The sequence below is a fragment of the Toxorhynchites rutilus genome, chromosome 3 (assembly GCF_029784135.1).
Source record: "Toxorhynchites rutilus septentrionalis strain SRP chromosome 3, ASM2978413v1, whole genome shotgun sequence".
NCBI lineage: Eukaryota > Metazoa > Arthropoda > Insecta > Diptera > Culicidae > Toxorhynchites > Toxorhynchites rutilus.
The window spans coordinates 86319075-86331452 of record NC_073746.1 but is presented as its reverse complement, the minus strand read 5'-3'; the positions used below and the strand labels follow the sequence as shown (position 1 = coordinate 86331452).

Below are 12378 nucleotides of genomic sequence, written 5' to 3'. Positions count from 1 at the left end.
GCCAGAATTCTTCGTCCGATCAATGAACATAGATACACACAAAAGATTCGCGCTCGAACCAAATATGATAACCAGTTCGATCCAAAGCGTACAAATATTAGCATCGAATCAGATTGCGCCACAGGATCACATCCGGCATTGTTTAGAAAAGGCACACATAACAAAAGCCACGCCAAATGCAATATCTCACTCCGAAAATCCTCGCTGAACGGCTGCCGCTTCCCCATCGACAATACAAGCTGAAGTTCGGTTTTATCGATTCCATCCTTCATTCAAAACACATTTGAGTGCTCCGGATCGGAAAAAGGAACCTCGAATCAGAAGCCGATGGTTGGAATCCCTCTATACAATGAGCGGAGGATTGGTGTGCGATGCGAACAATTTATTTTATTGCCTACAGTTAGTACACAAAAGCGCTCCAATCCGACGATTTCCTAACTATATTGATACAGGCATCAATAGATGATGGCACCAACTATGATGTGTGGATTAAGTCTTGAAATAGTGCTCCGTGATTGGTTTCGCATTGATTGTTCGGTTCATCAGGGAAAGCAGTTTCACTATTTTGCAATTGCACACAAACAAAAACCGCATTTCCGCTCAATATGCGATTCTCAATATTTACTCAGGATGTACCCAATATCGGGAAGATTTCCTCGCCCAGCTCAACCAAAGAGGATATTAAACCTAAGCTACCATTTTATTTGCTGCAAAATACAGACACCCAATAATGAAAAACCAGTTCGAAAAAATGATAAGACAAATATGTTCTGTTCCTATTTAGAGGGACGCGTTTTATTTTTGCTTTCAGATGGAATTTTGCATAATCCAAATTTCATAACAACGCTGTGATTGAAAACGAGCTCAGGATGCTTCCGAACGTGATTGGGCTGCGAAAACATACTTTTTCGTTTACATCTTCTGTGAAAAGGTACCGCACGAAGTTGCAGCAGAATACCGCAGTGTTTCTGAAATCCATGAAAAACATCCATTTCATCAACTGTCTCAGAATCCGCTTCAACAGCAACATCACTCGAGGCCGAATAAATTCGCTCTGGTACATCGCTGATAAGTTTGCTTTCAGTTCCCTCAATGCCGTACACACTCGGTCTCGGTATGATATCCGAGACTAGATCTTCAATCAGCATCCGAATACCTTCTTCGTTCATCGGCTCTGCGTCAATACTAATTTCGCTGATTCTATCCAAACTCATAAGCAACAAGTCTTCAATTATTTCACGAGCCTCCCTTACTGTCAAAATGCCAGCTTCTTTCAGAGTTTGAATTTTTTCTTCTATATTCTTGAGGAGTACATCATCTATTAAATGACGAATTTCCGACTCATTTATCGTTCCCGAAACACTCTTCTCGTCCTCGTCGCCTTCTACGAAGCGGACAACTGAATGTATCAATCGATTCATGTCGAATATTTGCTCAATTCTGTTCACTCCCAGTTTTCCGTAGAACGGAGCGATTGAGTCAGTTGGATTTGTTAAGTCGTCCATCGTTGAGAACCGCAACCATTTGAAATCGGAATAAAGTTCCATTACCCTTCCTGACCCTACATGAATCAATCTGGCGTCGAATTTCCGACTCGGCATTTCCGATAGTTTATAGACACCACTAAACCCTTCGCGGTCCGATCGATGGATAGCCATACCAACATGATGTGCCACTCTCAAATCAGCCAAGTCCTCCGATGGGTTTCGTTCGTCACTCTCCCTCAAACGATTCCCTACGACTCTGTAGTAGCTTCCGGCGTTCAACTGAACAACGTGATCGTACGTGCCGACATGTCCCGACAGTCTACCTCCTAGGTTTAGTGCGATCCGATGGGTCGTATCCAAGCGGTGAGTGCTGTCGCTCGCAACATGATAGCTGATACGGATTACGTTATTGGGGGTAACTTCGAACTTGATTTGAACCATTGCGTTACAACTTTCGTTGAGAATCACATTGGTCAGAACCAAATCTGCCCCGCGAACGTATGGTGACCAAATTCGCTGGAAAGGTTGTTTTCTTTTCTTAAGTGGGTTTGATTGAACAGATGAGGAAAGGTTTTGAAGAGCATATTGGAGATACGTGTCTAGACTTCCGGTACCAAGAATTACTTCTTCGGGGGCGAAGTCCCTATCTGGAAGGCAGAGACTTACGATGGCGGCGTCGAGAGTGATAACTTCTAAAGTTAGGCGATTCGCCGTCTCCCAGGTAAATTTGTGAACGTCGTGACATTGCATCGTTTGTGGATCAATTAGTTGACCGAATTTCGAAACGGATAATTTGATTTTCTTCGATTTGAAAATTTCCTCAGCGTCTGACATTTTGGTACTGCAATTAATTAGTGCAATGTTTGCTTGGATCACTACACTCCTAGTGTGAAATTTGTTTTAATATAGGGTCATTTAAAAAGTTTGTGGGCTCAGAACTATTTTTTTTATCCCATTTGTTTATTTATTTAGGCTCATTAGTATTTTAGCTGTAACAGAGCCGAATTTAAATCGTGTACATGTCACATGTTTTGTCGTATCTATAAATAGCACATTACACAGTAACCAGTTGGGCGTAAGAGTAATCTTTCTGTTTTTCCATTGTGCAATTAGACTACTGGACAGCGGAGACACTTTATATGATCACTGTTGTCTTATTAATAGAACAACAGCCCGATGTATCTTGCGGAGCAGAGCAGTTGTATGGTTGAATCGATCTCCTTTCGACCGTGGATCGATCTCCATCTCTGATCATTGTTGCGTGAACGTAGTTATTCTGTAAACTAAAGCTCTCAATCTCTCATCTCCCGAAGCCCTCGCCACTGCTAGCTGGATAATTGTTGGATCGTGAATGATGGTTTGGCGTATACACATTAGAGTGCCAATGAAAATGGTCATCTCGAATTTTCAAACTAAATTTTCTTAAAAATGTTGATTCCCACGAAAAACTACCCTATGCAAAACATCAGCTCAATCGAACTTCATTTACTAGTGTCACACAGCCGTCAAATTTTGAGTTTCTTGAAAATTATAAATTGGTTGGCTACACATGAAATCGAGGGTTTCAAAAAAATTTAGTTGAAGCCAAATGTCTTCAAATTGCATGAAACATCGAGATCTACTGTCATCTCGAAAACTTTTTTTTTTGGTTAAAAATCGACTTTCTGGGACTAGGAGTAAAAAGATAAAAAACAGCAATTTGCCCTTCTGGTGGCATTTATTGAACTAAATCCTGACGCATTCAGAGGACGTAAATTCATTTATTTAGATTCGGTAACAGGGCTATGGGGTGAAATTGGGTACTAAAAATGTAGCTCCCACACGTCTGTTCAAACATGGTAAAAGGTAAGCAACTCTTTAAGAGTCCAACATTTTCGAAGATGAAAAATGTAAATCGACTCTCCTTTCAGTCGCTTCGCTTTAACTAGGACTACTTCGGCATTCGCCGTCAACATGACTTGATCTATCCTAGCAAATGGTTATTCTAATTGGCGTGACGAATGAATGCAAATCTTCCTTTTCATTCAACTTGACTTCAATCCACCACTACTACTCCCTCTGACATGAATCTCGTTGCCCGCGTACACAATCGTATTTTAGTGTCCATATAAAGTAAAACGAAAACCCGATTTCTGATGCAAAAACGTAGTTACACCCAGGGCCCGAAATCTTCAAAAATGAAAATTGAATATCGACTCTCCTCTCAGTTGCTTCGCTTCGACTAGCACAACTTCGACATTCGCCGTCAACATGCATTGAATTGACTAGAAATGAATTGACGAGCGTTTGAGAGCGAGGATGACTGAAGATCTATTCTAGTCAATGATTATTCCAATTGACGTGACTAATGAATAAAAATCTGTCTTTTCATTCAACTGACTTCAATCCACACTTCTACTTTACCCGCGTACACAATCTTATTTCAACGTCTATATAAAGTGAAACGAAAACTTGATTTCTAGTGCAGAAAAGTAGTTGCATCATTAATGGATGAATTATTGTCTACGCACCGTGAACTCAAACCAACGAACTTAGAAAGTTATAGGGGTTATCATTGCTATAAGATCCTCGCGTTAGTATTAGTAAATAGCGTGCGAAATAGCGCACACACTGCACGCTATATTATACGTGTGAGTAATTTTCGTGTACGATACAAAAAAAATCTAGTTCATCTGTAGTATATGTCAAACTACGTTGAACTCAAACATCGATACATGCGTACAACCAGAAAATGGGTTGCGAAAAAAAGCTACCAAATTTTTGTAATGTAAACATTAGATACATGCGTACAACCAGAAAATGGGTTGCGAAAAAAAGCTACCAAATTTTTGTAATGTAAACATTAGTAGAATTTACATATTTTTTGTAAATATTACCAACTGTATGTAAAATGAATGTTAGATGTAATACACATCCCTACCAACGATTGGTACATTTTGCTACGTGGTATCGGTAACTTTGACAATTGTCATAACTGGCACTCGCGAAGGAAATGTAAACATAACATTATTAACCTAATTGCCGAGCATATAATTGAGTTGAACGGCACTACTTTTCGATCTTGATTTCTTCACAGAAGACGGTCGAATTAAACCAGATTCAGGATAGGTAAGCGATATTCATGGAAATCAATTTAATTTATGTTCTTCAATCAACATTGGTACATATTGGACAGCCAAGCAATGATTCGTGCTCGTCTGCTGCGGAAGAATGCGAAGACATTACTTCAGTAATAAGGAATCTGGGTACTTAGAAACACAAAAACGAGCCCCGGCGAGTTCTAATTCCACCGTTATGCTGTCGGATTTGGTCGAGGGCAACATCATGAACGTTTTGCGGACGATTGTCATCGGTGTTTCGATCAGCTGGATGTTTTGCGGATTCGTCGAGACGTTCCCATTGAAGCAGCGCTTCAAGTCAATGTTGCAACGGGGAATAGCGCTGGCCTCACTTTAATGCCGCCTGGGCTTTGTCAAAATCTATCTTCGTGATATTTCCTGAACGTATTGTAATTGAATGCAATGTAAATAAATCACCCCAAGGACATCCATATATTAATACGCAGCATTTGCAAGAAATTTCCTCCGACTTGCACTGTGATCACGCGTATTCTAGAGCTTGCCACTCAGAATGCATTCAAGGCGTGTTATTTGGCATAGAAATCTCAACTAAGTACTAATAAAAATGACGCAAGTAATACTACGTTGAGACGGCGAAGTTCCTCTAGGAACGTTAGTGCCATTGAAGAAGAAGAAGAAGAATTTGCAGGGTCAAACATGTCCGGATCGCAAATTCAATTTGCGACCACTGTCACTCGCGAGAACTCTTAAGCTGGTAAAAATCAAGGCGCTTAACATACAGCCAGATGGGTGAAATTTTTTGACGTTTTGTTTTACTACTGATTCAGATTCAAGGATATTTTTTTTATCCATTTTCGGCGAATAATCAATAGAGTGCCGTGTTATGAAACATCAGAACAATAACAAAAACAACATCACGATCATAAGGTGTTGGTTCAGTTATTCCAGACGTCATTGGAATATATCCCATCTGATCATCTTTAGGAAGGTTAACGACCTTCAAAGGATAAATTTATCTTGGGAACATTAAATTGATGTTCATGACTTCTAGTCGGACGTTTATCCGCTCTGATAATAATTGTGTGGTCCTCACAAAGCATATATTCCAATGCCGTCAGTTTGCTTAAATTCTTCGCATACCGTTTTATGATTAAGTAGGATGTTAATAATCATTTTCTGCGATACCGATTGTTCCAACAGTATTTATTCGACAATATGGAGATTGAATACCTGAAATTAACCAGATTCAACCAAACAAATCTGCGGACAAAGCAGTATGTACACTCAAGAGATGCAACAAGTTTGAAGGGATATGAAAAAAAACATTGGTCGTTCAATAAATCTACTGCCACATATGTCGGAAGTCCACGATATAAGAATAACATATGTCTATACTAATTCATTACATTTATTTGCAACGAAAAACGTAACCACACAGAATTGAATTAATCAAATATGTGATCCGTTTTATCTACAAAAAAAAGGATCTTAAATTCCATTGAATTCTAAAAGTGTTTCGTGAATCACTAATTGAATTATTATTTGAAAAAATGTTTGGAGAGAAATGTGAATGTTCAGAATTATTGGAATCTAAAAAACGATTTTGGGCGGGATGAGATTCGCCCAAATCTACTGGTAATAAAATTAATCAATTGCATCCATTACCCGTCTGCTGTTCATCGGGCGGGAGACGACAGCAAAATAAAATCGACACAAGACTGAGTCCCGGGGCGTGAAATAATGAATGAATGAATGACAAATACATACAATGAAGATGAAGATGCATACAATAGCTCATTAATTACTAAATAAATTCATTACAATACATGCATAAAAGTTGGGTTAATATAACATGTTCAGAGTGTATGTTAAATCAACGTTGAATCGACTGCTTAAACTGGGTTATACTTGTATTGCAAAAAATGACTAAGAAGTGAAGTGTGGAATATTAGTGTATTCATGATGTACATTAACGACATGCGAGGAGTTTTACGATTTTGTGATATCAATTTATTTGCAGATAATCCTGCATCCCAATAGGAAGTATCCCGTGTCGGGCCCACGTACAGAGCATTGGAGACAGCAACATCCCAATTACGAGAACACTTGTAATACTAACCTTGAGCCGACCGCGAGTAATCGGTTACAGATAATAAGATAATAAGAAAAACTGTCAAAATATTGAACTCCCGGCCCCGTCAGGCTAACGCCATATGAGCCTTGATAAAAATATATATTTTGAAAAAAAAAATTATTTGCAGATTATACTGTGTTTTTCGTTGCAGCTAATGATTTAGATCAGGTCGTTTCACATTTGAATGGAGATTTACATTTACAGTAGATGGTTGAAGTAAAAGCAATTGAAGTTGAAAAAAAGTAAAACTAAATATATGCTAATCTCGCGAAATCGTTTATTTATCGTTGTCCCGGTCCTGTGTTCGATTCCGGAGAGGGGGCTGCCCAACCTTTTCAGTCGGGCAAGTACACTTACAATACGAACTCGACGCTTTCTGACCAATCCTCGGCTTCCAGCAACTTACTGCGAAAAGATCGCTGGCATCGACGCACACAATTCAATGGAAATCAGCATTCGCCGGGACGCATATCAAAAAGCACTACGGAAGCCCCTTCTACGCCCAGAACAGTCGCGGCCGTTCAACCGACCACTTTGTCGCAACCAAATAAATCCAGTTCCAGCCGTCGCAGTCGTCCCGGTCCTGTGTCTGTGGCTACAGAACGGGGCTTCCAGCCTGCTATGCCAGGCAAGTACATATCGTTCGCCCAATCATCGCTTCCTGATACTCGACCCGTTTTCAGCTGCACCTCCGTCGACAGTTCCACACTCGCCAATGAACCTGCGAGCGGAACGCCAGAGTCTTATCGTCTAGCGTCTTCGATTTCTGCCAGCAGCCACCACTGCAACTGCAACGGAGTCTCCATCCTGTCCATCTACTACCAGAATGTTAGAGGACTACGCACTAAAACGAACGATCTCAAACTTGCTTTATCGAGTTGTGACTATGACGTGGTCGTGCTCACCGAAACATGGCTTCGCCCGGATATATGCGACGTCGAGCTGACGTCAGATTACTCAGTGTTTCGTTGCGATCGTAATGAGTCCACTAGCGATCTTCAGAGGGGCGGTGAAGTGCTTATCGCAGTTAGAGCCAGTATTTGCTGCAGTGCAGTCTCCTTGGTGAATTGTGAGCAAATAGAGCAAGTTGCTATATGCTTAGTGCTTCCACATCGATCCATATACGTCGTCGGTATCTACTTACGACCTAACTCTGATCCAAGATTATATTCCACTCACGCTTCGGCCGTTCAGAGCATTTGTGATCGATCATCTGAAAATGATATCGTTCTACTATTGGGCGACTATAACCTCCCTTATTTGCGTTGGCATTTTGACGAAGATATCAATGGACTTTTGCCGGTAAACGCATCTAGTGAACATGAAGTTACAATTACGGAATCCATTCTTTCTTGTGGTTTGGTACAAGTGAACTCTCTCACAAATTGCAATGGTAGGCTCCTTGATTTGGCGTTCGTTGATTCACCGGACGATCTCGAGATTTTCGCACCTCCACTTCCTCTCCTGAATATCGACGTTCATCACGTACCAATCGTCTCGCAAGTAGATACCCATTGCTGCATTTACGACCAGGTAGATTTGCATCCCGCAGCTTTCGATTTTGACTTTCGGAGGTGTGATTTCTCATCTCTGAATGTTGAACTCTCGTCAGTAAACTGGCAGAATTACTTCCAAGGTGACTCTGTCGATGAGAACGTACTGCTGTTCTATGATAAATTACTCGAAATCTTGCACGCTAATGTTCCCCGTCGTCGCCGTGCTATCAGCTCTACCAACAGGAAGCCTTGGTGGAATGCCGAGCTGCGTAACCTGCGAAACAGACTCCGCAAAGCCCGCAAACATTTCTTCGAATCTAAAACAGATTCAAATAGGAATCTTCTACGGCAAGCTGAAGTCAGCTATAAGGAACGTCTTGTCTCTGCCCACTACGATTATGTGATCAGGTCACAGTCATCACTGAAGAAAAATCCTTCGACATTTTGGAAATTTGTAAAACTACAACGAACCAATAATCGTGTACCCAACAACGTAAGCTACAACTCATCTACGGCTACCTCTGCCGAAGAAGCAGCAAATCTGTTTTCAAACTACTTTCAAAGTGTGTTCAGCTCTACCTCGCTTCAAATTCATCAAAGTAGTTTCCAAGATGTGCCTTTCTATAATGTTCATCTGCCCCTCATCGATTTCTCTAGGGCAGAAGTGCGGAATGTATTAGAAGATCTTGACGTGTCAAAAGGAGCAGGAGTCGATGGTTTACCACCACTTTTATTCAAAAACTGTCTTACATCTCTAGTGGAGCCTTTGACACTACTGTTTAATCGATCCGTGCAAGAGAAAACGTTTCCGGCTATGTGGAAAACTGCTTCTATGATCCCCATTCATAAAGCTGGAAGCTTGCAACGAGTCGAGAACTACCGTGGCATCTCGATACTCTGTTGCTTAGGAAAAGTTCTAGAATCCCTTATTCATAAAGTTTTACTGGCTGCAGCAACACCGTCGATTTCTGAATACCAGCATGGATTTGTTCCTCGTCGCTCCACAACATCCAACTTGATGTGCTACACAAGCAGCTTGTTCCAGGAAATGGAACGTCGGAATCAAGTCGATTCTATTTATGTCGACTGCTCGAAGGCCTTTGACACTGTACCGCATGCCTTCGCAGTGGAGAAGCTGAAGTACATGGGCTTTCCAAACTGGATCACGGACTGGTTACTATCTTATCTGACGGGTCGGAAGGCGTTCGTACAACTCAACTCTGCACGATCGGAATTATTTGAAATAGCGTCCGGTGTTCCACAGGGAAGCGTACTGGGTCCTCTTATCTTTGTTCTCTTTATAAATGATCTATGCCCCCGATTGTCATCCGGGAAGCTATTATATGCAGACGACCTAAAAATATTCAGAGTAATCAAGTCAACACTGGATTGTACTGCGCTACAAACGGATATTAACATCACTTCGCAATGGTGCTCCGATAATGGTATGCATTTGAACATCACTAAATGCAAGGTAATTACGTTCACCCGTGGTATGTCGCCGATCAATCACGTCTACTCAATTAACACAACTCCTCTAGAACGTGTTCAGTCCATCCGCGATCTGGGCGTTGTCAGTGACTCCAAGCTGACGTTCAACGAACATATCGCCACCATAACAGCCAAAGCGTTTTCTGTTCTCGGATTCATCCGCCGAAACGCATCGCAGTTTACCGACATCTATGCCCTGAAAGCGCTTTTCTGTACGTTAGTGCGCAGTACTCTGGAATTTGCCTCGCCGATCTGGTCACCCTATCACGTTGCTCAAGTGATCAGCATTGAACGTGTACAGAGGCAATTCGTGCGCTTCGCCCTCCGTAACCTTCCCTGGAACGACCCGGCTAATCTCCCTGATTATGCGGCTCGCTGCCAACTTATAGACCTTTAGTTACTATCAGCACGAAGAACCCAGACACAACGGCTGTTCATATTCGACCTTTTGAAAAACAACATCGATTGTCCAGAACTACTTGAAAAAGTTTCGTTTTACGTTCCTCAACGTCAACTTAGACAATTGCCTTTAATTAACGTTCCTAGACATAGAACAAGTTATGGGTTCAACAGCCCATTCAGCAGCTGCCTAAGGGCGTTCAACAATGTTAGTAGCAGTTTCGACTTTAATATGGCTAAAAATGATTTTAAAAACCGAATAATGAACGTAGTTTAAGTTTAAGATCTGTGCGACTAGGTCGAAGATTAATAATAATAATAATAATAATAAATGAAAACGTCTCCATTGGATTGAGATAATTGATCGCGTTCGGGACATTAAATATCTTGGCGTGATTATTGATGACAAGCTCAAGTTCAACACTCACACGATTTAACTATTTGCAGCGAAATACTGCTATACAAATCAATCATCTCTCCTCGCTTAGACTTTTGCTCTTCTATTTTTTTCTGCTTTCAAAACAGGCTATTGAAATCACACCAATCGGTATATAAGCGAGTGCCGCTCGGAAATCAACTCAGATACGATTGCGCAACGATTGAAGTACGATAGCTGGAATGGATGGATGTTTCCCTAACACAGACTTCAAAACCATGGAGCCAAGAGAAATCGGCATTGCAAAATAGATGTAAGCAGTAGATAATTTTGTACTCGCTTGCGTATCTGGAAATTGGAATGTTCCCCTAACACAGACTTAGAAACCATGGAGCCTGAGGGAAATCAACATTGCAAAACAGATTCGAGCTGCGGATACTTTTGTACTCGCTTGCATTTCTGGAAATCGGAATGTTCCCCTAACACAGACTTCAAAACCATGAAGCATAGGAAAATCGGCAGAGCAAAATAGATGTAAGCTGCGTGTACTTTTGTACTCGCATGCATTTCTGCAAATCGGAATGTTTCCCTAACACAGATTTCAAAACCATGGAGCCATGGGAAATTGACATGGCAAATTAGATGCAAGCGGCGGGTACTATTGTACTCGGATTGACTATGGATTTGATATGGTATGATACGGTGTAGTGGATATGATCGAAGTGGATATTATATTATATTACATATCGAAGAAATCACATTTATAAAAGTAGCGTTATAAAATTATTTGTTTACGAATGCTGCAATTGATCGTCGTTATCGGGAAGTTGGAATTGTTGGGAAGGGGGTCTGTGTAATTCCGAGGAGGAATCTACTCCTTCTCAAGCGTTATTAATCCTGCTCCGGATCCACGATGATTCAAATTGTCGGTGCTTGGGGTGTGGGTACTATTTGTGCTGGATGTTTCCGAGGAGGAATCGATTCCCCCTTTGAATGTTGATAATTCTTTTCCGGCTAAACGAAGTGGTATGAAAATCACTTTATTCGAAAGATGAAACGTCTAAGATTTATATGCTTGTTACTTATTGATTGCTAAGTCAACGTCCTACGTCCACCTTCCGGTTATATCAAAGATATAACCCACTTCTAGTTTTTTTTAGCCAATGATACACAAATATCGGGATTACAGCACTTGCGAAACAAAATGATGCGGTTGATACTAAAATGTAACTGATTCAATTCCTCATCTTCAAAGTTGAACGCTCTGCAATGGTTATCTGTGTAGCAAGGACTTGTATATTTAAGTATTGTATTCATTTTCAAAGTAGTGAACGGTTTGCTGTCTCGAGATTTGTGCGATCGAGTTGAAAAAGGAATGGTTTTTACAGTTACAACACTAGAAACGCGAATGAATTAAAAACACCCCCTTGACATGTGATGATGGACTATTTTTATTTTGTCGTTTTTATAGTTGTATTAGATTAAAAGTAAAAATAAAAGTAGTCTACAAAAGTTTGAGCGTCGCGCACCTGGAACAGATATAAAGGATATGAAATTGAAAGTTTTTTTAAATGCCGGTCTAGAAATTTTTCGTAAAGGAAAATTTCTCGATTTATCTGAATGAGGATGTTCATAGTCAATCCAAAACAAGGCTGGCGGTTAGTGCTATGGTGGTCCACTTGGCAGCAAGGGCCTCCTCGCGACCGTATCGGCTCTGTGGTGGACATGACTGAGTATCGGCTTGTCTTTTGAAATTGTGATTTTTGAGCTTATAGCTGTAAATAAAATTGTGTTTGCTAAACTGATTTCAATGCTGAAAAAAAACTTCTAGATAACTCGTTTTGCTCAAACCTTTGTAGGGGAAGGAGGCGGGATCATAATAATCATAATCAGACGACAGCGCCGGCTCGAAACG

General features: G+C 40.8%; 1 protein-coding gene across 1 annotated transcript; it reads right to left on the bottom strand.

The window, feature by feature from the left end:
• Positions 1 to 776: 776 nt before the first annotated feature.
• On the bottom strand, positions 777 to 2354 carry LOC129773294 (uncharacterized). Its single transcript, XM_055776891.1, has one exon. It carries the CDS (start codon positions 2319 to 2321, stop codon positions 777 to 779), a length of 1545 nt encoding a protein of 514 aa, XP_055632866.1. The 5' UTR covers positions 2322 to 2354.
• Positions 2355 to 12378: the final 10024 nt, after the last annotated feature.

What these genes read in the sequence shown, in the direction of transcription:
- LOC129773294 (XM_055776891.1), bottom strand. Translation starts at nt 2,321, where the DNA reads ATGTCAGACGCTGAGGAAATTTTCAAATCGAAGAAAATCAAATTATCC.